This window comes from Cyanistes caeruleus, chromosome 15 (genome assembly GCF_971803275.1).
Source record: "Cyanistes caeruleus chromosome 15, bCyaCae1.hap1.1, whole genome shotgun sequence".
Classification (NCBI taxonomy): Eukaryota; Metazoa; Chordata; class Aves; order Passeriformes; family Paridae; genus Cyanistes; species Cyanistes caeruleus.
The window spans coordinates 7,951,568-7,979,500 of record NC_141715.1 but is presented as its reverse complement, the minus strand read 5'-3'; the positions used below and the strand labels follow the sequence as shown (position 1 = coordinate 7,979,500).

General features: G+C 47.9%; 1 protein-coding gene and 1 long non-coding RNA gene across 2 annotated transcripts in view; one reads left to right on the top strand and one right to left on the bottom strand.

Annotated features, from left to right (window-relative positions):
- LOC111935575 (uncharacterized) overlaps positions 1 to 25,671 on the bottom strand; it is a 39,003-nt gene extending 13,332 nt beyond the window's left edge. The window contains exons 1-6 of the long non-coding RNA XR_002867739.2: positions 25,615 to 25,671; positions 12,429 to 12,614; positions 11,654 to 12,137; positions 11,490 to 11,563; positions 10,222 to 10,446; positions 4,839 to 4,893 (exon numbers count right to left, since the gene is read on the bottom strand). This is a non-coding gene — a long non-coding RNA (uncharacterized LOC111935575). The remainder of the gene's footprint in view (positions 1 to 4,838; positions 4,894 to 10,221; positions 10,447 to 11,489; positions 11,564 to 11,653; positions 12,138 to 12,428; positions 12,615 to 25,614) is intronic.
- On the top strand, positions 6,853 to 14,470 carry WNT8A (Wnt family member 8A). Its single transcript, XM_023936013.2, has 6 exons — positions 6,853 to 10,395; positions 10,485 to 10,518; positions 10,727 to 10,865; positions 11,780 to 11,905; positions 12,022 to 12,164; positions 13,093 to 14,470. Exons 1-6 carry the CDS (start codon positions 10,325 to 10,327, stop codon positions 13,651 to 13,653), a joined length of 1,074 nt encoding a protein of 357 aa, XP_023791781.1. The 5' UTR covers positions 6,853 to 10,324; the 3' UTR covers positions 13,654 to 14,470.
- Positions 25,672 to 27,933: the final 2,262 nt, after the last annotated feature.

Sequence of the window (27,933 nt, the reverse complement as noted above, 5' to 3'; positions counted from 1 at the left end):
CAGGATGGTTTTTAAGCTCTGTCCTGCACTCAGCAGTAAGGCCACAGATGAGACTTTCTCCTTGGTTTTGTCCCATGTAATGATCTCCCTCCATCTCTGACAGTTGAGAGCATCTGCCAACTCAGCAAATACACTGTAAATCACCAAGAACTTCTTTGGCATCACTGAAACAGGGGCTGGTCTCTATGCCCACAAGTTTTCCCAAAAACCAAAGGTCTGGGCCATGTCCTCAGCCTGCACTTTTGGGACAGAAGGGAAGGGAGGTCTGGCCAAAGCAAGAAAACAACAGAGATATTTATGTTTGCAAAGGATTGGCAGCACAGCTCTTGGCTTTGGGCTGCTCCTGGTGCTGCTGCAGGGCTCAGTGTCCCCCATGAAGCCTGCTCCCAATTTAGCTGTTTGAATTTAAAGCCTGAAACAGTAAACCCAACATCTCAGTGCTTTTATGCACATAGCTCACCCCGCTAAATAGGCTGAGGAGAACTTTAGTCACATTCTCCACCCCTGTACCTGACTACAAAGGCTACAAACACCTGCACACCTGAAAAAGCTCCTCGAGGTTAAAGGCCAGATCTTCCCAGCTTTCCCCCGCCTGCCCCAGGTGGAGCACGGCTTTATGGCAGGGCTTGGGGAGTGCTTCTTTCACAATTAGCAGTTCAGAGAGGCTCAAGGTTAAAAACACAGCTGCAGTACTCTGATTTGAGGAACATCCCTCTCTGCTGCTGGGGGAGACCATTTCAACTCAGGAACTGCATTGGGAGATTAAATTTTGTCAAGAGTAGGGACAGGTTTGGCTCCCTGTTATCTTAACCAAAGAGCATTACAGCCCTTATCTGTGGGGCATGCTGGGGACACCAACCAGGAAACTGCTCATTACTTCAGGCTGAGACAGGGAATTTTCATCCTTCCAGGCATTACACAAGGAAATATTTGTTGCCGCCATTGAGAGAGAGCTACAAGCAGAGCCAAGTCGAGCTAAGCCAAAGCTAACACCTTACCCACACCTAGGAAACACCTTCTGGGCGTTAACCTGACCTTCACTCCCTGGAAGAGCATCCTCCAGCTCCAAGGTTCCCCAACAGCCACCAACACCAGGAGCTGAGGCCTTTTCCCAGCCTCCATGGTGTTGGGCAGCTGAGCTGGAGACAAGCTCATCAGTAGACAGAACCAGCTCCAGATGGAAAACGTAAATATTTCTGCCAATTAGCAGCAGCCCCTTGCTGTTATGTAAAGGAACATAAACGAGGTGTTACCTTGCAACTCCTCCAAAGGAAAAACGCCTTCCATGCTAATGCAGTTACGGCTAAAAAAAAATCATTATATGCAGATGAACATTACATGCAGATCAACACCCACTTTCTTGGCATCACCATGAAGCCAGTTTTGCCCCCTGGATCCCAGGGATAGGGCCAGCCCTCTTGGGATCTTGGCCAAGTCCACCTGCCCCTGTGAGTCACCTCTGATTGCTGTGCACAGTCACAGCAAGCCCTGGCTGGGCAGAGGAGAGCTGCATTCCTGTCGTTGTTACACCAAAGTGAGTTGATTTAATAAATCTCATTAGGCAGGCATTTGATAGCAGTGAAAGCCAGGGAGAACAAGCCCTGAGCCTAGTTCTCCTAGGCAAAGGGCACATGTGTTCCACCTCAGCTGGGGACCAGCTAAAAGGCCCTGTGGGTCTTGCCAGCCCCAGCTCAGATACCACAGCTGAGTCTCAAAGCACACGTGGAGGTTTTTTCAAATATATTTGGGTGTTCTCTCTTATCTGGGTCATTAGCCCAGTGACTGCTGAGACATGCCACAGCTCTATGGCGATGAGGGCAATGCGTTTTGGCCACTGGCTTGGCCACCACAACAAGAACTGGGATGCCCATGCAAGGCCAAGGCTGGAGAAGTCTGGAAAACACCTTTGTGTGTTTGTTCTGCCATAAGCTCTGGTCCTGATGCAGCAGAGACCTCTCCTGCTAAGAGAGGATCAGAGAAAGAAACAAGGAGATGTGAGCAAATGAAGATCTGCAAAAGCTCAGTGGGATCAGGGGTCTGAACCACGTGGGAAGCAGGTCAGGAGCTGGGAGTGCAGCCAGGGAGGTGCCTACGGCAGCAGAAACTCAAGGCAGAAGAAGCCAGGGTGGTTCTCATGCCTCTGCCTGGCTTGCCCCTTGTTTTTCCAAAAACACAGGGTGAAAACAATAGTCTTTTGAAAAGCACCAATCTTCTGGTGCCAAGCTGGGGGAGCCTCCCACACTGTGCATGGGCAAACAAAGCCACTGTGTGCTCCTGGAGCCCTGGCATGGGCAGCCAGCCCTGGCCTCTCCACCTGTTCCCACCCAGTGTGTCTGTGAGTCCCTGGGGAGCTCTGGCTGTCCCAGCCCGGTCCAGGGCACCATGGTGCGTCCTGGCGGCACAACCCGCTCAGGCTGGAACGTGGGGCTGGCTGGGGCTGAGCCAGGCTGTGTGGGAGCAGGTGTGTGCGTGTGCAGGGCTGTTTCTCCAGCTCCAACACAACGCCGCTCAAACTGACAGCAGGGTAAGCTCTGCTTCCATCTCTCTGCCGGGAGAGGCAGCTCCGTGTGCTCGCTGTCTTGTCAGGAGAGCTGGCTTGGGAAGGAACAGTTGCTGGTGATGGTTCGTGCACATCTTGTAAGCTGTGCTGACAACAGCTCTTGACAACTCCTACCATCAACTGCAAATCTTCCAGTGCTTCGTGTTTGCTTCAAGGCCCGGGTCCAAAATTCATTCAATCCATGGGGAATCAGGAAGAAAGGAAGAGGAGGGGGGAGCAGAAAGGGGTTTCTAGCTGCTCTGGTCAAAGGGACATGTGAAAATGAGGTCTCTTAAGGCTCCAGCAGCAGGCACTGAACAAAAAGAATGAGAATTTCCAAAATAAAAAAAAAAAAAAAAATTCAGGAATTTTAAGCAGGTCTCATGAATTCAGTAGCCAACTCGGTATCAAAATTTTTGACTTGGCGAAGTTGCAACAACAAGGGATGAAAAAAATTCTGTGTGATTGCAAGTGGGTGTTTTCAAACAGCATCTTGTTTGGGGAAAATAATCCCTCTTGGTCCGCTTTGTTTTCTTGTGATGCTGGAAATAATTCCCCTCAGAGAGAAGAACTGGGGTTTTATTTTTCTGTCTAATCACGGGAGCTACCTCAGGTCATGCCTGACCACAGCTGGTCTCCCCATCCTTGCTAGCACTGGGAGGAGTCGCCACCACAAAGTGTTAAAGAAACATGTGTGCAGGTCCAAAATCACACATTTCATTTAGCAATGAAGAAATCGGGCATGAGGAGCCTTGGCTGAAGGCATGTGCTTTTGGGGCTGAGCCCAAGGGCAGGGATGGAGGCAGCAGGGATGCCCTGGGGCAGCAGCATCGCTCCCACTGCCAGGACCCTTCTCTCCAGGGAGCAGGAGTAGCAACTGCTTATAGTATTGCAATAGCTCCATAATGGCTTTATAATAGCTCCAGCCTCTTCACTGCTCCCCCAGATTCACCACTTTAATTCTGTTCTGTCCAGGCTCTTGTTTCGGTGGGATCTGGGTGACCCAAGCCCACAGTGCTGCTCCTGGCCATGTGCTGGACTGCAGCAGGGACCTCACCTGGTGCCAGCACGGGGGGCAAGGAGCACTGGCAGGGGATAGGGGTCACACAGCTTGTGCCAGCTGCAGTCCCTCACGCTGGCAGACATCCCCAGTAACACTGATGGCTTTAGTGGCATGAATCCAGAGTGAGATGGGGGCAGCTACAAGGACATGACCCTGGCGGCAGGAAGGCTGTGGGTGCTGCTTTTGTCCACCCAGCTCCAGCATGGCCAGACGAACCACAGACCCGCAACAGAGGTCATCCTTTTTATTTTTAGTTTTTTTTCTTTCCTCAATACGTCTTGAAAATCCCAGGCCTTGGCCAGGCAACCCGAGCAATGAGCACGGAAAACTCCGCAGAGGCTTGCTGCCCAGCTTTCACGGCAGCTGTCACTTGAGGAGCTCTGCTGGGGACACTGTGCAGCCTGTGCCACCCCCGGCTGCCGCCTGCGAGCGGGGCTGCGGTGCGGGGACATCCCACAGGGGGGAGCCTTGTCACCAGCCTGCGGGGACACCGCCGGGACACTGCGGGGACACCGCCGGGACACCCCAGCACAGGCACCCCCCGCTCCCGGCCCCGGGGGCTCCGTTCCCACCCCTCAGAGTTAACAAATGCAGAGCGAACTGCCTTCATCCTCACGGGGCTGGGCAGAGATCCCTCCAGAACCACCACAGCTCAGGTGTTCAGAGCTGAGCTGGGATTTACCAAGCTAATATGATCAAGGAAATCTGTTTCTAAAGGGTGTCACTGGGAAAAAATCACCCCGTGGAGTGTCCCAACAGTTCTCCGTGCCTGGAAGATGCTGATGAGCTGAACCTCCAGCCCAGATCCCCACATTCCCATTGGATCAGCTTTAAACTGAACAGTAAAGGCCTAAAACTGGTTTAGTAAACCAGAGACCTTGCAAAGAGCTGTTATCCCACACTGACCTCAGGTAACACTGGAGTTGTCTTGTCAAAGATGAATAAATACATGGCACTACCAGACTGATGGAAGCGAGGTATGGACATGGCATCAATGCCCAGCTGCACTGTGAAATGGAAATACAGAGCTGGACCCCGTGAGAGGACAGGCAAGGCAAGAGGGGTTCCCTTAGGGGAAACCACAGCAAAGTGCCAGAGCCCAGGTTGGCAGCATGGGGAGAACAAACCCCACAGAAGAGCAGCCTCCTCACTGCCTTCATGGGCAAAGCCTGTGCCTGAAGATACTTTTCCTCCTCACTTTGTTTTTACCAGCAAAACTCAAAATTTTAAACTTACTGTGAGCACGTATTTCTTCAGAGGAATCCACAGCTTTCTGCACTTGGAATCACCTCTGTCCAAAGAAACAAAGACGAGTTTAAAGAAAATATTCATGGCTCAAATCACCATTTTCTTCTGTGAGTTTCAAAACCTCCCACACTGAGTGTGCCAGACAGAGCCAGCAGCAACACCCATATCATCCAACTCAGAATTTAAAATCTTTGGGCTTGATCTGTGACATGAAATGGATGTGGGGCAGGAGGGATGACAGAGCCTCAGCGACAAAGGGGTAATACAAGGACCCATGCTGAGAAAGGATGGGGAGCATTGCATGAGCCAGGTTGTAATCAGTTAATTTAACTTGAGTTTGGCTGGGAATAATTAAGAAGGAGGTGTTAATTTTCCTCTATATCAAGTGCCCAATCTCTTCCTGGACAGGCTTTCACCTGGGAAGTGACACCTTGCCAGGACAGAGATCTGGTCCCTGCATGCAGATGCACAGGCAGTAACCTATCAGCTGCACTGACACTGTTTGCATGATGCTTCCTTTAAAGAGAGAGAGAAAAACAAAACACTTGCCCCTGCTTTTTAAGGCTGCTGTGTAAACAGTCCTGTAAATTTTGGGGGACACACCTAAAGGAGGCAGGTGAGGTGAGGCTGATCAGGTCATGGAGCTGCCTCTCCAGGGCTGAGTGAGCAGCCAAGTGCTCTCCAGAGCTCTCCCCAGAGCTATGGGCACTGCTGCTGACAGGGTGAAATCCCCCTCCAGCCACTGTCCCCAGTCAATTGGGCTGGAGGGGTCCTGACCCATCTCCCAGCCCATGCTCCCCACCATGGTGGGGCCATGCTAATCTACCTCACTCCCACAGCAAGTTAAATGTACATCTTGGGCCCCTTGCTTTACCTCATGTTGATGAAATAAAAGTTTCCCCACCCCACCCTATTTTCTTATTTCTAGCCTAAACACATCATCCTGTGCACACAGATCCAAGAGCTCTGCAATGCTCAAAGGCCTTTTCTACAGCCCCAATCAGGACATTCCCAAATCACCTTGACAGCCCTTGTTGGGAAGCATCTGTCTCTGGCCAGCTTGTGTCTAGAAAGATCAGAATTTGGTTCCAAACCTTTATTTTTTTTTCCTTCCTGGAACCAAAAGGTACAGCCTGGAGTTTCCTGTGGTGCTGGCTTCTATCCCAAGATGTATTTCCTTCAGTAGGAGAGGCTCTTACCTCTTGAATTTTTGTGGCCTCACTGATGAAGTTCACTGCTTACCCCATCACACTGCACAAGGCTGTGCTGGGAATCAGGGTTAAATAAGATGGAAAAACTGGGTGCATTTGTACAGCTGAGGGTACAAAGTGCTGCCAAGACACAGGAACTCCTTGGGATAGTTTTGTCACTGGGAAAGCACACCATAAGCTGGCTCTGTTGGGTGGTCTAACCTTGTTTTCAGTGAATACTGGACTACTTCAGCATGCCAAAACAGGCATGAAGGGGACCAAGCCTGTGGGGTAGGTGTGGCACAATATCTGATTCCAGTTATATCTCCATCCCCAATTACTATTCATTAATCAACACAGATTCATTATACAGGCAAAACTCCCCCCAGCACTGCCAGGTCCAGGGCTTGGGTCCTGCCTCTGTTTGCTCCTGCTAGGAACTGCAGCAGCACACAGGGACTGTGCAGCAGGCAGAGCAGTGGGAACGTGTTTTGCCCAATACAGGAAAGCTGAGAAAGCTAAAAATAATTCCTGGAAGAGGTGGGTGTGCAGGAGGGTTGCCCCATGCCTGCAGTGCTCTGGGATGTATTGTACAGCACAGGGACATATCCCCTTTGCTGTGTACAGACCAGGGGGCCTGGGGGGCTTCCTAGGGCAAGCAGTGTGGGAGAGCACCATAAAACATCCTCCACCTCACCAGGGAGGGGGTGGCTTTCTAATTACCCAGGTGGGTTTCTATTGTAAGGAGAACAGCAATGCAGGATTTGACGCCAGGGCTCTGAATGTGTCACCTGCCAAGGGCAATTTAGCAAGTGGCCTGTGCTTTATTTTCCTGTTGTCCACAGCCAAGGGCCAGCACAAGCCAAGACCCCACCCCTCTGGGACCTGCCACCCTCATGTCTGCCTTCCCTTAAAACCCACATTGCGGTGTGGAAAGGGTTTTGTGGGTGCATGGGGCTATACATACTATTATTGTGTCTTTAATTAGGGCAGATACCAAAATGCTTTAGGATTTCGACCATCCCATGAACAACTGCCCAAACTGCCTGTTTGGTTACATAGCAGGAAAAGAAGAAACAAAGCATCAATATTTTATCAGTTTAGTCGAGGGAGTCCAGCTGACACTCAGGACAGTGCTTTGCAAGCAGACTGTCCCTCAGCATCATACGGTGCAGGCTCTGGGGCTGCTTCCATGCAGGGCAGCTGATGGCTCATGAGCTCCAGGCTGCCCAGCACTACTGACAGTACATATTCTTCATAACCGGGTAAAATCAACAAATCAACAAATCAACAGAATTTGCCTTCCAGCCTTTTTTTTTCCCCTATCCAGAACCAAACCAAAAACAGGTCTCTAGGCCGTGGAAAAATCAAAGGGAAACCACCTTCAGCATTGTTTCTCAGATGACCCATGGAGTGACCAGCAGGCCGTTCCCATGGGCAATGGGGGAACACCCAGCCCTGCGGCCTCCAGAGCCCAACCGGGCTTGGCCCACATATGCCCAGTGACTTTTGGAGCAAAGCACCAAAATCAGCTTCTAAACAGCTCTGTTCAATTCAGCTCTGCCACTGATCCACCCCGAGATCTCCAGACCACCCATTTCTGTGCCTCAGTTTACCCAGCTGCAAACAGAGATGTGTACATCTAATCTTTTCTACTGCAAGGACATTGCACAGAGTGGTCTATAAGTGCAAATTCATTAACAAGCAAGACCCAAGTCTGCTTTTGCCTAAGGTGGAAAATCAAGCAGCGATACAATTGGGATCACTGCACTCATTGCTGGGTGACCTGCAGGAGTGCTGGCTCCCGCTTGCCAGGCCTGAGCGGTTAATGTGGAAAAAACCTGGAGCAATGTGGGAAGGCTTGTCCCAGCACACTGCTTTGTTTGCTGACAACTAGTGCAAGTGACAATGTTATGAGTGACTTTTAAGATCTCTGTGACTTTAATTAGAAAGGACATTTTTAATAGCCTGGGCAAAGAGCTGTGTGGTCCTGCCAGCGGCTGCTCGCGGCACAGCTCACGCCCAGGGATGCTGTTATTCCTCTGGCATGTGATAGCAATATCATGTGTGAACTGACAGAGCAGACATGCCAACATTTTTTTTTAGCTGCACAAGCTGTCTCAGACAAGAAAAAACCCCATCTATATGGCCTCAGGGGCAGCCAGACACAACCCTCCAAAATTACCTGTGTGCACATAAAAAATGCATGCAGATTTCCAAGCCGTATGCATGGGTTTTAATCAATGAGCTTCCCTGATACATGGGAAACACTTCATTCCCAGTAATTGTCCTTTGACAGCTCTAACAAGTAGGATCTGTTTGGGATGGTAATGATTAAAATGCTGACTCACAGAGGGCTTTCCATGCTGGTGGGGCTGCACCAGCTTTGTGCTCACTTGGAAGGTATTTTGTATCCCTGCTTTTCAACCAATCTGCAATTTTAATCCTCTGGTTACAAACGGGTTGTTTGCGGCTTTGCCCAGATGACTCCAGGTTTCCCTTCTAGAGAGTCTGGAGAGAGAGGGCTCTCCCCTCACTTGCTGAGGGGCAGCAGGGCAGGGAAAATCCCTGTGCTTTGTACAGCCAGCAGCACTGAGGAGCTGGTCTGTGTGCTCTGGGCAGAAGAGAGGAGTGACAGGTCTCCAGCAGCAGGAGCTGAGCCCACAGGCCTGCACTTCAGACACCAGCTGAGGTGAGGTGTCAAACCCCCGGGCAGGTTGCTGGCTCTGCAGTGCCCTTGAGCATTTCACGGCAGGACAGAAAACTACTTCTCAAAGGTATTGAGGTGCATCCCCTGCCTTGCCATTGCTCTGCTGGCTGTGTCCACTTGCCTGCATGTTATGATGGGTTTGTCCCTGTGTCCCCTTCTGCTTGTGGGGCAGCTTCCCAAGTGCCATGTCCAGTGCAGTCCTGTTCCCTTGAACCTCACTTTTGCTGCTCTTTCATCACCTTGAAGCAGCAGTAATTAACTCAGGAAGATGGGTGTAGCCCAGGGTCAGTCAGAGAATTGAGAGGAGAAGGAAAAAGGCTGCACCTCTGCCTGTCACAGAGCCAGAGTTACCATGGGCAGATGCTGTGCCTGTGTGCCATGGGACAGTGAAAGGCAGAGCCAGTGGGCTGTTTGGCACTGCTGGCACAGCACACTGCTTTGGGGCCAAGAACCCATGCTACCCCATGGAGCAGCCAGGATCCCTGCTCAGGGTGAGCCAGCCTTGGTGGGACCATCCACCCACAGGAAAACAGACTAAGAAGCTTCTATGAACACCATCTCCCCATTCCTCCATCAGCTGCATAGCAGCTCCTCACAACATTAATGATACTGGCTGTAACTACCAAAAGGCTTTTTGGATTTCTTCTGATAAGGATTTTCCTTTCCCAAGCACAGATGATGGCTCAGCTGCAGCTTATCCCACTCAGGCTATGGGCAGATCCTGCCTGGAGTAGCAGCAGCCATGCCTTTGGTGCAGCAGCCCTCACTGTAAGGAGATTGCCAACTCCAGAAAACTCTTCCCCTAATTACAGCACTGGAGCATAGAGAAAACCACATAAATGATTCACACAGTGTTCCCAAGCTGCAGCCGCGTAAATTAGAGAGATTTCCAAATGCTACCCAGCCACACTCCCTGTTATCTGGATGGAAATGCAGAAACTTTCATAAAGAGGCAAGAAGGAAAAACCTGCCGTTAAATGCATCTCTGCAAACCAAGGAAATCTGGGAGGTCTATCCCCTATAGATCTTTACAGAAGGGTTGTTAAAACTCCTCAGGGAATTCTCATAGGAAGGAGAAGGCAGATAGCAGGGGAACTATAGAAATGCATACGCTTGTTATTTTGGAGGGACATGGGGTTGGAGCCTCTGCTGGCAAGCAGAGGATGAAAAGGAGAAGGCAAGAGGACTTGGGGCCAGCAGAAAGGGATGGCTGGTGGCAGGGAAGAGAGTTAAAAGTGTCCCATTGTTAGGGAAGTTTGCTCTCCTTCAGACCATCCCGCTCCCAGGGACACCCGCCGCCTTTTGAAGTGCAACCTTAGGCGGTTCCTTGTCACCCATTGGAGCGGGAGCTTTTTTACCACATTAAGTCATTGGGTAGCAAATGAATGGGGGGTTTTGACTATTCACAACTTCACCTTATAAATATCAGGGTTGGAGGTTCCTGCAGCTTTGCTCCATCCCCATAGCTCACCTTGGGAAGGAGTGGAGGGAGGCAGCCCTGCTTGTGCGGAGACCTGCAGTGTGGAGAGCTACAGAGCAGCCAAAGGGATCCAACTCCACTCCTTGTGACAGCCATGAAGAGAAGCACCCTCCTCATCCTTTCCATCACAGGGGTCTACAGTGCCATTCTCCGCACAGCAGCATGGTAGGGTCCAACTCGGTGGAAAGGACATTTTTTTTTGAGATGCTCTTCAGCCTGTGGTAAGGTGATTTATTTTATTTTCTTTGTTTCAGGTCTGTGAATAACTTTCTGATGACAGGACCTAAGGTAATTAACATATGGACTGTGAGGAATTTGAATTGAGTGATTTTGTTTTGCAAATGGGAAATAGTACTTTCCAAGGAACCAGACTTCCCAGAGCATATCAGCTCCAAGTCCAGCCAAGTACAGAGGGGAAGGACTCGCAACCTGCTTGTATTTTCACTGATAACTGCTAAAACGGGGTGGATTTTAACCCTGCTGTTTCCCATGCCAGGCTTACCTGACGTACTCCAGCAGTGTGGCAGCCGGGGCACACAGTGGGATGGAGGAGTGCAAGTTCCAGTTCGGGTGGGAGCGCTGGAACTGCCCCGAGAGCGCCCTGCAGCTCTCCACCCACAACCGGCTCCGCAGCGGTGAGTGCACGTTCACCTGCGGCACCTCTCCCTGCCCCGGGATGCTCTAGGTGCCAGCTGGGATGTGCTCTGGAGAGAGCTGGTGCTGCTTGATTTAACGGACTGATGGAAAAGGGCCTTCCTGTCCCAAAAATCACAGTTCGTTTTCCTTTATCTGTATTAATTGATGTCACAAATAGCGATAACATTTTCCTAGGGCTCCCAGGCTTAGTCTTTCCTGCTCTGCTGCTCCATGGGTCTGCTCCTACCCCTTTGTGTGCAGCATCCCGGGGAGTGCAGTGCTAGAGACACCCGAGCTTCCAGTGGGGGGGAGTGCAGGAGAGGCAAAGGGAGAAACCAGAGATGTGCAGTAAGAAACTGCCTCCATAAGAAAGCTGTGGATATATTTCAGTATTATCTATTCCAATGGGCAGAAGTCTCCTTTTACCCAGAGCAGCATCTCTATTTGAATCTTTTCAGAAGCCAAAAAGGACTACACTAAGAGTGTAGGTGCAGACAGCTGTTAGCACAGGTTCAAAGGATCAATGACCATTTTCTCCAGCAGGTAAGATCAAAGCACAACATACCCCCAGGCAGGGAAGGACAGAGATGAGTGAGTGCCAGGTGAAAGGAGAAATAACTCACCTTAGCTAGGGCAGGGCTCTGGCATTTCCTTCAAATCCTCCCTTGGCAAGAAGTTCCATCCCCTGTATGGACACCTACATAATATGATATCAAATTGATGTACCCTGTGATGCTGAAGCCTGAAAAGATCCAGTCATGAGCATTTAATTTCTGTAGCACCTTACCTTTTGCACAGAGTATGTGGATATTTTCTCCTTGCACCTTTGCAGCACAGGAGATTCTCATTCCTGATAATCCGGAATTGATGTCTGTATTTGCATGTGACAGCATTTTTCTCCCTTCTCCCCCAGCTACCCGGGAAACCTCCTTCATGCATGCCATCAGCTCAGCCGGGGTCATGTACACCCTCACCAGGAACTGCAGCCTGGGAGACTTCGAGAGCTGCGGCTGTGATGACTCCAGGAACGGCCGCGTCGGTGAGTGACTGTCCCAGGACAGACTGACCCCATCCCTCTGCCCTCACACACAGCCCCACAGACTTCAGGGCAGAATTTGGGGCAGGTCTGTGCTTAAGCCTGTGTCTGTCTTGCAGGTGGCCGAGGCTGGGTCTGGGGAGGATGCAGTGACAATGTGGAGTTTGGGGAGAAGGTTTCCAAGCTCTTCGTGGATGCCTTGGAAACAGGGCATGATACCCGTGCGCTGATTAACCTGCACAACAACGAAGTGGGGAGACTTGTAAGTAATAATAATAGTAATAATAATAATGTCTATATTGAAAACAAAATCTAGGTTGTTTAGGTTCCCATTTTCAGGCCCCTGTGACAATCCAGGCCTGGTAGTGGTTGCATGGGGGGGAAAGCACAGCCAGAATCTGGCCTTGAACCTCAACACAGGGAATCACAGTAAGAGTTGTTCCCACTTCCAGGTTCTGCAGCTGTGTAATGCAGTTAACTGCTGGCACACACCACTTACTCAGAAATGCATGGGGTTTGTACTCACCTCTAGGCTTGTCTAGTCTGTTAAACAAAGCCAGAACCACCTTCCTTACTTTCTTGCAATATGCATTTCCAAGCTCTTCGGCCGGGAAGACAGGTGTGAGCTAGCCCTGCTCACAAGCCAGCCAGACTCACCCCCCACTCCCACCTGGGCCATGGAGGCTCTCAGCATCTTGCCAAACCTCCTTGTCTGTAAAAACAAGGATGACAACACTTAACATACCTATCTCATAGGGTGTGTCAAGGCTTAATCTCACATAGATGCTAGCGATTTGGAACCTTATAAATACCAGAGGGAGATAGGCAGATAATGTGAAGTGCTGTGAAGTGCTTGGCCTGGAGGAGATTGGGTATGATTATTCCAAAGCAGCTTCACACATTTTGAATGAAACCTCTGAAAGGGACATGGGTTGATGCTGGTGAGTGGCTTGAGAAGGGACTGACCTGACAAAGGCACATTTTTCCTTGCCTGGATTCTTCTGGAAGGGCTGGGTACAATAGTTTGTGCTCACGTCTGGGACAGATGTTTTCCAGGAACTAAGAGCATTAGCTCTTGGAAGGACCTGAAGTCACGCCAAGCATGAGCCACTTTAGATGCAGTGTCCCCAAATTACAAGTGCTGTAGAGCCTGATTTTGAGATTTCCTAATTTCCTCACCTCGTCCCAAGGCAGTGAAAGACACAATGAAGAGAGCCTGCAAGTGCCACGGGGTGTCAGGCAGCTGCAGCATCCAGACCTGCTGGCTGCAGCTGGCCGAGTTCCGCGAGATTGGCAACTACCTGAAGATCAAATACGACCAAGCCCACAAGCTGGAGATGGACAAGAGGCGTGTGAGGGCCGGCAACAGCGCCGACAGCCGCGGCGCCACGGCAGAGACCTTCCACCACATCCACGCCACGGAGCTCGTCTTCCTGGAGGACTCCCCTGACTACTGCACGAGGAACGCCAGCCTGGGCCACCACGGCACCGAGGGCCGCGAGTGCCTACAGACTGGCAAGAACCTCTCACAGTGGGAGAAGAGGAGCTGCCGGCGGCTCTGCACCGAGTGCGGCCTGCGAGTGGAGGAGCGGAGGACGGAGGTGGTGGCCAGCTGCAACTGCAAGTTCCACTGGTGCTGCACGGTGCGCTGCGAGCAGTGCCGGACGCTGGTGGCCAAGCACTTCTGCACCCGCCGTGACTCCGCTGCCCCCAACCACATCAGGCAGAGGAACAGGGGACACAGGAGATAGGGGACACTTTGGTGTCCTCACACAAGGGGAAGGAGCGTCCAGAGGGTTGGTGTGCACCGTGTGAGGTGATGGGGTCTCCTGTGGATGGATGCAGTGGGATTAGGAAGCACAAGGCGCGGGCGCTGAGGGACCATGGTCCATCTTGCTTCCATGTTTTTTCCTCAACATTTACCAGTAGCTTCTTTCTTCTTGGGAGTCACTTTATCTGTGTATTGGACAGAGGGGAGGAATGTCATGGCTTTGGTGGGCTCAACCCCTTATGTCCTTGCCAGTGGGTTTGCCAATGCCAGCAGTGGGGCTCCAGCCCCGCAGCCAGAGATGGGAACAGGTGCTGTGGCCAAAAGCAGGTCCAGCCAGGTGATCCCATCCCTGCAGCTTCAGGTCCCAGCTGTTCATGCACAGCAGCTGCTTGGCAGCATTTCTGGAGGAAAACTTATGCACTTTGTGATGTGAGAGGAGGTTTGACAGTGTTGTGGTGTGTATTACCACAACTGCAGCTTTGAGAAGTTTACAGCCAGTGTTTACATATTTCCCTCAACCCCCCCACTTTTTTTCTCCTCCTTTTTGAATTTTGTATTTTGGCACAAGAAGCCTTGCCCCAAATAGACAATAGCTTCATGTATTTGTACTGGATAAAATTAAGCATTTTCCTATACTTTTTTGATTTAAAATAGCAGATAAGAATTCAGAATTCTTTATGCCTAATGTTGTTTATTAATAAGTTGTATTATTGCTTAGCACAATCTGTTTTCACTATATATTTTGAAGGTATCCCCGAAGAGTTAGATTCTGGACTGTACTTTGCAATAAACCACAATGAAAAGAATTGGCTTTTTCCTTTCTGGCTTCCTAGCAGTATGATTTTAGGTGCAAACTTGTCCTTTTCTGTGTAAAACCCAACAATTCCACGAATTTCCTCATCATTAATCCAAAAGCCACCAAGGGCAATGAGTTTGTTCTCCTGGATCTCAGTAAATTGGCTCCAGCCTCCAGTCCCCAGAGGGTTGGCTTTAGTACCTATCACCATAATCTCGCCCTTTCCAAGTGCTGAGTATGCAGACACAGCCTGGCTAAAGCCGATTTTGAAGCTCCCAAAGTCTCTTTAATTTGCTCGACCCGACATCCCCCAGACAATGCGAGGCTGCCCCGCTTTGATGTGGAAAGCGTCACCATCGGCACTCGCTGAAAATTTCTTGGAGGCACGAGAGGAACCCTTTGAACTGGAGCAGGAGAGAAAACTTGGGGACAGTTGTGAATGTGTCTGCTGGTTCCCTGCTGCTCCGGGTGCCAGAAGCCCGGACGAGGTCGGGGAGGGCAGGAGGGGACAGCGCTGGCTGCTGCTGTCCCAGGGCAGCTCCTGCTCCTTGGAGTCAGAGCTGCTGTGGAGGAGCCAGGGCTGTGCCATCACCCATACCCACGATGCCGGGCAAGGATGCTCGACAAGTTTGCTCTCCAGCCAGGGAAAGAGGAGGAGAGACAAGTGTAAAAACCACCCTACAGTTCTGCCAGCACATTGCACCCACACTGCAAATGCTTCAATGCTGTTTTATCCAGGTCTCCCTATGGCTCCCTGTGTAAACACAGCCTCGACACATACGAGAGCCGGACCAGGGAGATCAGCTCGCAAAACACATTTGGGAAGCACAGCTCACTTCCATGCATTTATTTTATGCAAAGTGTGTTTTATTAAAGCTGGAAGGGCAACACCATCAGTTAGGGGGGCTTTGCTGCCTTCAGGGTAACCATTTCTAGTAAGTTACCCTACCAAAACAAAATACCCCAAGATTTTTGCACAGTGTTGTCACAACAGCAGTTGTAACCCCCCAAAATTTAGGCTGAACTGAGAATGATATAAACAGACAAGCAGCACTCCTTTCTTGAGCTGGAGTTTATACTGGTTATCTTGTCTGCACAAATAAAGAGACCCCCACGGTCTCTTTATGTATTTGTTTGTACTGTGCTCCAGAGCCCCAGCAGCTGCAGGCACAGGATACCACCAAAATCCCACAAAATGAGGTTATACAGAGCACAGGACAGTCTCTGTTGATGTGATGTCAGAGGAGGGAAATTATTTCACCAGGATAACTCCCAAGCACACATAAAAACCTTCCTGCTGTATGTCTGATTTACACAGGTAAATCCTGGGAGATGAGGGCCCCAGTAAGCAGGAATGGGTGGGACATGCTGTGTGTCATCTCACCCCTTTCTCTGCAGCATCTTTTGAAACTAACATTAATGCAGAAAATAAGAAGCAACAGGTTTGTTGGTGGCAACAGCACCAGACTTCTGTCTCACAAAGGCTCCATCCCAGGGAAATAGGGCTGAGGAACGTAGAGATACCACTGCCAAGGCCAATCCTTTTCTCCCTGAGCCCTCCCATTCCCACCAACTCAGCATTCATATCCACCCCATTGTACTTAAATGCTGGAAATGAACTGTTCTTCCTTAAATTTGTCACCAAAGTAATTTATATTTCTGGTAGCCAGACTCTCTAAGGCAACGAGCAAATCACACCCAAAAGCCAGAGACCAAATGCAAATTGAAGCAAACTCAAGAGAAAATTACACACCATCCCATGACAGAGATTTCCATTCTCTTTTTATACCTTGCAGCAACAATACCAAGACTAAACAAATACAAAAATCAGCTCTATGGCTTAGAGTGGCATCTTGCCAGAGATATTAAGTCCTGGAGAAGCTGAAGCTTCCTCATCCTCCCTCTTGTTGCTTGGATACAACAGTCATCAATTCTCACTACATTCACTACAAAACAATAGAAATTCAGGATCGTCTTAATCCATCACAGCACTGTCAGGGAACCCTGACACCCCTGCCTGCTGCTTTGGTTTCTGTAATAACTCTCACAAATGCCATGGGGCAGAGGGTAGCAAACTCCGAGGATGCCACAGGACTGAGCTCATCATTTCAGCCATGATTTTACCTGGGCAGCTTTTTTACTTCTGCAGAGCAGGAGTAAAACAAAGCGTTTCAAAGAAAACAGGAGCACACACAGCAGAACACAATCCTGTTACTGGCTGCTTTGTAAAGGCTCCTTCTCCCCCCACAGCCAAAGAGTTTTTGTAGGGACTGGTGATGCCTTCAAACCTGCACGTGTTTGGTCATGATCGTGATCACCCAAAGTCAGATCCAATCTGGGGCACTGACCTCAAAAACCTGTAACCCACTGCACACCTGGAGGAAGGGATGGGCTTGCTCTCTAAAGCCTTGAGGAGGAACCTGACCACTGTCCCACAGTCATAGTATTGTCATAGTGTTCATCCTAGTAACAATGAAAAGCTGAAAATCTTAATCTGGGCCAGGTGCTGCATGTACTCAACCCAAAATCTTGCTGCCTGTCCCCCAAGAGCTGTCAGCACTGCTTCTTCTTTGAAGCAGGGGCCCTTCAGGTAGGGTTGTGGAGCCACTTGGACAGTTCTGGAGCAGCATCTTCATTCTTGAAGAATGTTCTGGAGCAGCCATTTAAATGGGTAGAGCATCCTCTGTGATAAGAAATCTGTGGAACAGCAGTGGAATCAGCTCTGAATCACCACTGCCTTTGTGGAAGGTTAACAGCAGTGTCCCATCAGCCTTTATTGTGGGAGACTTGGTTTACATTTCATTTTTGTGAAAAAGGGAAACACACTCCAAATGATAAAATTATATAGGACAGCTATAGCATTACCAGAGACCAGGGCAGGTTTATGTCAGAGGTGCCTGACATAAAAGAAGATGAAGAGGTGCCTGACAGAAGATCAGAAGATCAGTGATTATCAGTTTTGCTGTCCAGGTGACCACCCCAGCACCCTCACTAGGGGACAGTAACCCCCAGTTTTCATCTGGTGTCTCCTTCCCAGCAGGTGAAAATGCCCCCACAGCCTCATTCCCCTTCAGGCAAGAGCATGGGCACGACTCAGGCCTTGGCTGAGGTTGTCTCCATCAGTGTGTGGTGGAAGGTGAAGTTTGGGGTGCAGGTGTCAGCCTGTATCAATAGAGATGGACAGCACATTCTCAGGGCTGCCCAGCACATGGAGCCAGGCTGGGGCTGTGCTTGTGTGGGGGCTGAGGATGTCACCTGGCACAGGAACTGGATCTGTGCTGTTTCCTTTGCTGCCTCTCATTGAAAAGGGTGCAAGGATGGCTCTGGCAGGGAATTCACACCATCATTGCCACCATGTGCCCCCGCAGCCTCTCCCAGCAGGCTGGCAGAGACATTTCTGCTTGGACATTGGGGTACCTTCCTCAGGCTCTCTCCTCAATATGTCACACTTGCAGAATGACCATCAGAAAGCAGAAAATGAAATTTATTTAATACACAAAGTGCAGGTCCTGCAGATGATTTTGCAAAGCAGTTTGGAGGTGGATGGCTTTTGGTCTGCTTCTGCTCCCTCCCGCCCTGGTCCCACCTAGCTGCAGGCTGTTCCCTTCCCCAAAGCCCCACCAAAGCCCCCACTGCATCCCACCACCATCCCTTCTTTTCTCCGGCCTGCTTCCCTTCAGCTGTTAAACTCCTTGCCTGCTGGATTACCTTTAATTTATGCCCCCAGTGCCCTTTCATGGATTATAATTCTGTATGAGATGTTTGTGCTGTATCCTCCCCCGGTATTAAAGTGTCAGGACTATATCCCCAGGCCATCCATCTTCAACACTTCCGCAAGGGCTTGGCAATTCTCTGACATGAATATTATGGCTCTCCATGCAGAGCCTCCATCACTCAAGCTGACAAGTGTTAGAATCTCCTCTCTTGAACAGGGTAAGTGACCTTTTCATATGCAGCGTAGGTTCCCAGTCACACTGCATCTGGTCCAGGGAAACCAGTGAGTGCCAACAATTCCCTAAAGTCTTAAGAAACAAGTCACAGGTCCTTTTCCACTTGCACAACCAACTCTTAGCAGGAAAATGTTAAAGGCCTGAATCGGCCCCTGGTTACCTGCTGCTAGTGCCAGTCCTAGAGAGTAGGATGGAAAAATCATCCATTCCATGCCTTCTGCAGGATTTATCAACAGGTATTTTCAGGGAAAGATCGGGGGATTTGGATGTCTGGCTTGTTGGAGTATATAGGAAAGATTTTTGTGACCAATTAGTGATTTCAGTGACTTGGAAACCTCAACTCTAATTTTAAACATTTTTAAGTGAGGTGTTTTAAAGTTAGATCCCTAAGCCCCACCAGCCTGATTTTCAAAGCTGCTGAACTCCTGGGCTTCTCACAGTTGTGTGCAGGAGCTTTCCTCCCTGTGCTTCCTTACCTGTGTCTAGGCAGAAGCTGAGGGAGAAAACAACATTTAAAGCTCTTTTCCAGCTCTGACTTTCCCAGCTGTGCTGCCCTAGGGACACTCTAGTCCCTGTGCTCAACAGAAAGTGAATCCCCTAGAGCTGAACTGTGTGGTGACTCAAGTTAAATCCCTCCTACAAAATTCACACCAATGTGACACAATGTTACCCCAAGTCTTTGACTAAAGGGGTGCCTAATTTCTTTCTACTCTTGAGCACAAAGGGACTTTCGGAGCAACTTTGCCACCTTCCCCCTACAGAGTAACTGGTGCTGGCTCACTGCCAGCACAGAGCAACAAACACTTGTTAACACCTTTTCGGCTCCCCCTTAATAAAGTCAGGGTAATTAACAGCTTCACTATTTACAAAACAAATCCTCTTTGCAACACCTGAGAAAAAGAGTTACAAATGTTTCCCAAACATTTCTCAGTTGGGGAGGACACCTAGAATAACTGTCTGCTGGGATGTGCTGCATCTGCTTTCCCTGGCTGGAGAGTCCATGCTTCCCAGGGAATGCTGCATATTCAACATGAATTCATACTCCACTTCCAGCCAGGAGTCCTGATCAAGCACAAGTCTACTGGGAAAGTTTCCAAAGGTTACTCCAAAGAGAAAAATGTACAGGGAGCCAGGGCATCAATTTATTGCTCACTTGCTGGTCCATAATTCTGGTATGGCCACATGGTACAACAGGTGGACATAGAGAAGGTTGGTCCCCTCCAAAACTGCCCCCAGGGGTAGCTGGGAGAGAGTTGATAATGTACAGCATATTTAACATTTGCAGAGAGATTCACAAGCTCCCCCACCTCTTTTTCTGGTTCCCTGCTCTCTCCTAGGATACAATCCATGCCCCCCACTTTGCAAATCACTGCCCTGGCTTACAGTGCAGTAAATTCCCCCTTTTCAAACAAGCCCCAAGGAGCTGAGCCATATAACAGAAGATTGATGGATTGGAGAAAAACAGATAAATGTAACTTGCAATGTACTTTCAAAATTAATTCCTTCCTTCTGTCCTTCTCATTTGCTCTCCTATCCCATTTCCCTTTACCAAACATAGAGTGACTCATATTTTATGAACAAGAAGGATGAGGTACTCCTGAATTAAACTATTATTTATCTATAGAGATGGCTGCTAGGACAGCTTCACACAAGAGCTCTCCCAAAGTCGACTTGGTCCAAACCAAGCAGTCCAAAACTGCTTCTGGAGATTAGAAAAGACCCTTTTAATGTGTGCACCAGGTCTTTGACCCACACTCATCCCTCCCAGAGGGTCCAAATTGCAGAGAGGAAAGGAGAGGGAGTTGATGGTAACTCTAAGTGAAGTAAGACGTAGAGATTGACAGCCACAGCTAAGACATGCTCACGAAAGGCAATCAAGGTGTAAAGATGAGTTGCAATCATGTGGGACAGTGAGTCAGAGCCAGAAAATGAAAGAGACTAAGTCTAAATCTGTCATAGAATGGGACAGTAGAGCTGTACAAGCAGTGGGACATGATGGGAAATAGGGAGATCTCTAACAGTAGTTTAGCTATTCTTTTCCTTTCCTTCTCTATTCTTTCTTCAGTGTCCCATGCTACATTAATTGAAGCCCCTTGTGGGCACAGCCAGGAGAGAATAGCTCGTCAGGGGACATGTGAACACAGAGCCTGGACAGTAAAGGGCCCTCCATTTCCTCCTCTGATGCTTTCAACAGCACATGGGATGCCATAAAAGATGATAATGACGAGGTCAGTAGAAAGACTGTAAAACAGTGGGGAGAGGCACAAGGGTTACCTCACTTGGGCTCAAACTCAGGCCATGCGTGGGCTGAGTTTGCTGGTTGTGAGCTCTGCTTGGGACCATAGCTGTACTCCCTGTCCCATCTGGCCTGGCTGCCAGCACTCAAACTGGGCTGTGATGAGGTATCTAGTCTGAAATGTTGGGTTGTGATGTCAGTGGGATTCTCTTTATTGACTCAGATCAAGCCTGGACACAAGCAAGGGTGAGAAGTACTTCTCTCATTTCTTTTCAATTCCACAGGCTTTTCTAACTCACAGAGCTGTGGCTCCTGGTCTGACACTTCTAGGGGATCATCCATCAAGACAAGAGTCAGCAGTTTTAAAAGCAATAATTTCTATTTCTCTCCCTTTTGCCAAGTACCTCAAAGCTAAACCTACTCTGGATCAGCTCTTCATTCCCACTCCTCCCAGGCAGACTTCTGCTGGCCAGCTGCCATCAGTTGTGATACGGACAAGGCACCTCCTCCCTATCTCTAAGTAGATTTTGAAGCCAATGAGCAGGAGAATAATTAAATTAACTCAGTCCCGAATACCTCCCGAGGTGCCAAGCATTCCCAGCATTACAGCTGCACCACAGGTGTCTGGCAAGCAGGTAATTCCAGTCAGGGGCAGACTGCAAATGTGGCTCCCGGGAACATCTCTGTTGGCACAGGAGCACCAGCACTAGCCAGTCCTGGACAGGAGCGCTGGGAAGAGATTCTCAGGATGGCTTTGCTCAAGCCAGCTTGAGTCCAGGAGTAAGACAGTACATTTATGCTTTGATGTGCTTAAGTTAGTAAGATTTATCCCAGGGCAAGCACAGTTGTACTTCCCAGTCTGCCTACTTCACTCTCCTGTTTCTTGCTTGTCTTATAGGCTTTCCCCCACAGGGTGTGAGTGCTGTCATCTCAGGTCTCAGCCTGTGTTTTACCAAACAACCTGCTATTTGAATTCCCTGAGAAACATCTATATGCTTTTGACTGCAGCACATTGATTTCTTTCTCTCACTTACTACAGGCCATGAGACTTGAATCTGGATTTGAGACAGCCCATGATTCAGGGGTCACAGCCTGCCTCAGCTCCAGCTCCAAGGTGTGCATGGGGAGCCTGGCCCAGCTCTGGCCAGGGTGGAGGCAGGGCAGAGAACATCCCCACTGCAGAGCTTTATCTCACTCATCACCAGAGAGCTCACAAATCACGATCCAGTCCCTTTCAAGCAGTTGGGAGCACTAAATTGTACCTCTTGTATCCAGACACCATCCAATCTCCCAGGACCAGGCCAGGTACATTGATAAGGAGATAGTGTAAATGGTCAAACAGGATGGAGCCAAAATTCACAATTTCCTGTGCTTTAACTAAGCAAGTGCCATGTCAACAGGGAAGTCTTTTTTGGATTATCTCCCATTCCAAAGGGGGCTGTTGTGGCCAAGGACCTGCCACTGTACTGCTTCAGTGTAGAGGATCTCTGGTTTCATGTGACACTAAGTACAGGGTGCTCTTTACATTTTCAGCACAAATTTAATTATAACTATGATCCAATAAATATTTGGGAAACAACACTACAAAGAGAACAGAGTGGCAGTCAGCTCCTTCCAACTCCTCAGAGTTTTAAACCACAGACACTCTCAGGGGCACTTCCCCTCTCTCTGTTTTGTGCAGAAAACAAAATTGATTTCCACATCACCCTGATTAGTTCAGTATCATATAAACTATCCTGCCTCCTAACCAAGCTAACCGCTGACAAACCCCTTCAGCTCACTCTCTTGGCTGAAAGCAGACACTGACCTCACCCCAGGGAACTATTTTCCTGGAGATGACTTTGGGCACTAAATATGCAGCTACATCTTGGTAGGTTATTAAATCCACATGTGAAAATAAACTCATCTATCATCTCATGCATGTGGTTTAGCTTCCTTTTAAGAAGATATAAATGTACTAGAGCACCCCATTAAAGTAATTTACATGTCTTGCTTTATTTTCCCAGACAGGACATTTCTTCCTTGGAGATTACTGGCTTTTGGGAAAACTTATCAGCTAAGGAGTCATGGAATAACAGAATTGAACTTCAGGTGGTACTCCTTGAACAAACACCCCCTAACATGCATTTTGAAGGACGGATGACTTTTTGCACAGGCCCCTTCAACTTCAAGACATTTCTTTTCAAAGCCACATGGTGACATCCAGGCCAGGAGGCTGGAAAAATGAAAGCAGAAAGCAGCAAAGCTCTGCTGAGATGAGCTCCACAAACACTCAAGTGCCAGAGACAGGCAAAGAGCAATGGGACACTCCATCTCCTGCTCACCCATGGCACCAATGCACAGCTCCCTTTGTGAGGGACCAAAGACAAAGCCTCATTTTCTGAGGCACCGGGGCAGACACTTCTCTGACATGAACTCTCGAGACAGTTAAATAAATGAAACCAGAAAAGATCATTAGAGAAAAAACAATCAAAATCCTTTAAAAAAGGTTTGGATGTGCTAGTCATCCTTCTTAATTCCAGCTGTGTCCCTGTCACCATGGACATATTGACTTTCACCCTGCTCGTCAAAGGTTTGACTGCTAACCCACCCACCAGTCCTTGAGGAATACACCCCCTGGAGACATCACCTGTGTTAGAATAGTCCTCACTTCTCAACAACAGCACTTTATGGCCCTGGCTCCCTCTGCTATGGCATGTTTTCCACTGCAAGTCTCACTATGACAAATTACAAATTACTTAAAAACACTTCTTCCACACTAATCATGTAAGAAAAAAAAAATACTTTGTGCCAACATTCTGACACTTGATCTGGAGAGCCCTTTTCTCCTGGAGAGTGGAGCCCATTGGTTTGCCAGAGCAAGATAATCAAAGCACGATCATCACATCAAGCTTGGACATCTCAAGGAGGGAAGTATAAGAGAAGGTTGTTAGAAAAGAAGCATATTTATGCCTCCTGCAGTGATGAATTCAAATGTATTGATTGGACCTGAAGGGATGTAAGAGAAAAGGTTTATTTTCTGTAGAGCAAACCATTAGAACTAAGAATGTCCTATGTCTTCTCTCATCCCCCAGAGCCTTACTAACTTAGTTGAATGGGTTAATTGTGACTCATCTTTTTATTTCTTCCAAAGAAAAGATCCTAAAAGTTACTGCATTCCCCCTGGATATCTGCACCTCCTGCTGTGGCCTGAACTTAAGACACCAGAGGAGCTGCAATATTAGCTGCACTGGAATGTTTTGGTTTTCCCTTGCAAAACAGCCCCATCTTTCCGAGTGTGAATGTGCTTCAGTTACCTAAACATACTTGAGAGGGGAATAAGAAAGGAAATTTCCATTTTTTTATACTTAACTGAAGAATTCCCATTGTTGTTGAAAGCAAACAGAAAAGGATATGCCTCAACATGTTCCCCTGGCACTATTGACTAAGGGAAGACAAAACTTTTAGAAGACAATTTTTTTCTATAAAAAATAACAAATTCCCATTAGTAATGTGTCACCTCTAGACCAGTGTGGAAATCCTACAGCCTCCATGAGCAGAAGAAGTTTAATGTTACACATGTGGGCACATAAAAGACATGCTGTATTTTTGGAAAGCTCCCCTGGCACCAGATACATCTATTTCACATCCACAGGTGGGTTGGCACACACAAATGGTGAAAATTATTCTGTATTTAAACTTTCTCAACCTTAAAAGAAAACCTGTAGCAAAACTGTAAATTAATACTAGGTGTCAATGAAATGAATAATTTTCATTGGAACTGGATAGATAGATAAATAAAGATCCAATTTCTTGTCAGTACAAGGGAATGAAAAACAAAAGCTGCCAGTTTATACTGTCAGGATGTTACAATCTCAGGTCATACCAACTTAGTATAATCTGTCAGAATTCAGCTCAGTAGAATTATACCAGATTATAGCACCCAAGGACATGGGCAAACATAATTTTCTGAAGCAAACCTCTAAAAGCACACATAAAATAGTTCAACTTAAAAATATACTTTACCTTACACCTTTTCCTTCATGTCGGCTTGTGAAAGTCACATCAACTGTTTGTATCTAGAAAGAAACCCAACAGCTGGAGCAGAATAAAAATAGCTACAAATTTCATGTGTCAGCCTTTGTTCTCTGTGCCCAGGCCAGTCCTCCTGCACACACCTGTGGTCATGGCTGAGCTGAGAGGAGCTCAGTCAGAGAATCTGAAAAGTGGATGTGCTGGTTTAGGGCTAGGGAAACATTTCATTTCTGTGCTGTTGGAACAAAGGAAGACAGAGCAGAGGATCACACATGTCCTCATTTGGCCTTCTCTCTACCTGTTCTGTTTCACAGCTCTAAACATGGTGTCAGTGAACACTGTGTGATTCCCCCTTGGATCAAGACCTTTGGTGGCTGTAGACAACAATACAGAACAGAAAACAAAACATTTGTAGGTGCTGCTGGGGCACAGGGACATGGATCCTCCCAGCCACAGACTCATCTGTACCCTGGAGAAGAATTACTCCCACATAGGAGTTGTGCTCAAACCTACTAATCCATACACAGCTTCAGAGCTGTGCCATCTCTGCTTGTTTCCACTTCCAGAGATGAAAGAAAACTGGCCACTGATTTTTGATCACTACTTTAGGAAGTCCAGAAGTGATTAACAGACTTGCAACAGCATTACTACAGTGATAGCAGCTATCTTCATTAAAACCTAATACCACAGAGAGAAATCCTCTACACATATTCAGGTAGAAAACCTCCAAAGAAATGATTCAACACGTAAGATGCCAAGTGATCCAAGCACCAAACCACTGGCAGACTTGAGAACACAGGTGTTAAATTCCCAATTCCTACCTCCAAGTAGGCACTTTCACAGAACATGTGCATTTGCCCCTATTTCCCATGACTGTGTCATTCTAGATCCTCCTGCTGCTCCAAGGGAGGACCCGAGGAGTCTTTTCACATCTCGGTTCCTTACCTTCACACTTGTACTGCCTGTGTAGTGCCTGTTCCTTTGTACATCATTGTCCATCCACTGAGGAGAGATATTATAAAGAAATTAGGTATCATTATTAAAATTATGTTTATGGATGACTTGAAATTGTTCATTCCAGGAATACCACATAGCTTTAAAAATAAACATTTTGCAGAGAGATAGAACAACTGGTAAAGATATATCATGGCTGCTTTGTGCTGTGATGACAGCCTTTGCTATGGGTAATGACTAATTAATATCAATAATAATGCTAAGTTTGGAGAATGCCTCAGCACTGAGTCAGCACTCAGGTAAGGCAATGTTTTATTGCAGCCCATTAAAGGGAAAAAAAAGTAATAAAAGGCTTGAGAACCATCACAGATCCTGACTACATAAAGCTAATAAACAGTATGATAAACTATCATTTACATGAATAAGAAAAGGAATGGACATTTCATTTCCTATGCCTTTGTTGCTCCTATTCAGTTGCACTGATGGGGCTATTTGGGGAAGCCCCACAGAGCCTGTTTACAAGAGAATTGCAAAACAAAGACAGTCATGGTCAAAACTTTGCTGGTCAATTCAGTATATTTACATGGAAGAGCTGGGAAAAACACAAGTATTCTGAAATAGCCTCATGGGATAGTTCAGTTTGAAGTGGTTTTTAGCAGGGAAGGTTCTCATGGCTATCTAGATGTGTGGTGGCCACAGAAAAAGCATCCGGTTTTCAGAGGCTTGATCAAACTTTCTTCATCCAGGCAAAATACCATTGCACAACTCCCTGAGCAAAATGGTAACTGCCAAAGTCTTCTGTGTGCAGGGAACAGTATTGTACAAGTCTGGTCCCTGAGAAATCAGGCACAAGCTCTTTGCTTTCCATAAATTTGGAATATGCACCTTGCCAACACCTGACAATACACTGCAGATGCACATACACCATCTGAGAAGCTCCCAGAAATGACCCCATTTTCCCTTTTTCTTTTAATTAACAGAATGGAATTTCTCTGGATTTACAACGAGTGAACCTAAAAGCACAGTTGGAACCACTGTTTTTAAGAAGACCTTGCTATGCCATAACTTTTCACAGTTCAGTTGCTAAATTACACATTATAAAAATAAGTAAGTGCAATTGAGAGACTGTGTTAATCTCAGAAGTTTAAACACTGCTCTGTAATGACTGCTTTATAGTGGCCCATAGTAAAGTGCTTTATGGGGCGTGCAGGAGATTTGTCCGCACGCGTCCGTTAAACACTCCTGGGAATTTTCTCACACAGAGATGAGGCCTGACACAAAACTAAACATGGACAAAACACTGCCTCATTCACATGGCACCAGGAATGCCACCCAGTAAGAAAACACTTTACAACACCTAAGAGAGATAAGAACCACCAGCCAGCATAGGAATAAAATGTTGCTTTTGGAAAAGCAGAATTTCCTAACCTGACAATCCATGCAGATTCTGGAAGTATGACAAAAGTACAGCTGCCTCCTTGCAAGGAAATGAGAGCTTAGGCATTGACTATAAAGAGATGATAAAGAAGCATGGGTGGTTTGTAGAGTAGTTTACTAAAGCCAAAAGTATTTAGAGTCAAATTAGATTCTTGCACATAAAAATTCAGTGGAACTTAGGGTGAGTTCACACATGATTACTTGCTTGGGCAGTCTGCAGCTGACAGACTGCACCCAACTGCCCTTTCTCTCTGGCGAAACAGGATCCATCCAGGTTGATTCAGATCCCAGGTGAAAAGACTTTTTAGTAAATTAAAGCTGATGATAACAAAGTTGCAGACATGGTACCAGAGCTGTATTTTCAGTTTATTTTTTTAATAATCATGCTTCAGAATAGTGCCACAGCTAAGCAAGATGAGCCAGTCAGGGGTTCTCAAGAGACAAAACTTGATGCCACACTAGACAAATATAAGCACACCCAGCAAGGCACTGCATGAAGATCTTTGTGCAAAAGGATCACCTCCCTCAGCCCTAAAACACTAACAAACAGTGAACTGAATTCTCAGTCCTTCAGTGTTACCATTATTAGAGTATCATTCACCCACTTGTCTGCAAACTGCCTTCTTCTCCCACCAACTGCTCCATCTCACAACAATACCTCATTTCTGGCTCAGAAGACCAACAAAAAGCTCTCTCCTGAGCTTTGGCAGTGTCCCCATGATCACTTGGCAGGAGGCAGCATGACAATGATTTGACAGGCATCCCCCCAAGGAGACTCCACACATCAGTCATGCTGCTGACACGCTCCACACTTGGAGGAGCTCACCCACACCAGGGGAGGTTTCTAGGTGCAGGCAGCTGCTCTTAAGTGAC

Coding starts and splice junctions, on each gene's coding strand:
- WNT8A (XM_023936013.2), top strand. CDS start 10,325: ATGAAGAGAAGCACCCTCCTCATCCTTTCCATCACAGGGGTCTACAGT. Junction 10,396..10,484: donor ATTCTCCGCACAGCAGCATG/GTAGGGTCCAAC, acceptor TCTTTGTTTCAG/GTCTGTGAATAACTTTCTGA. Junction 10,519..10,726: donor TTCTGATGACAGGACCTAAG/GTAATTAACATA, acceptor TTCCCATGCCAG/GCTTACCTGACGTACTCCAG.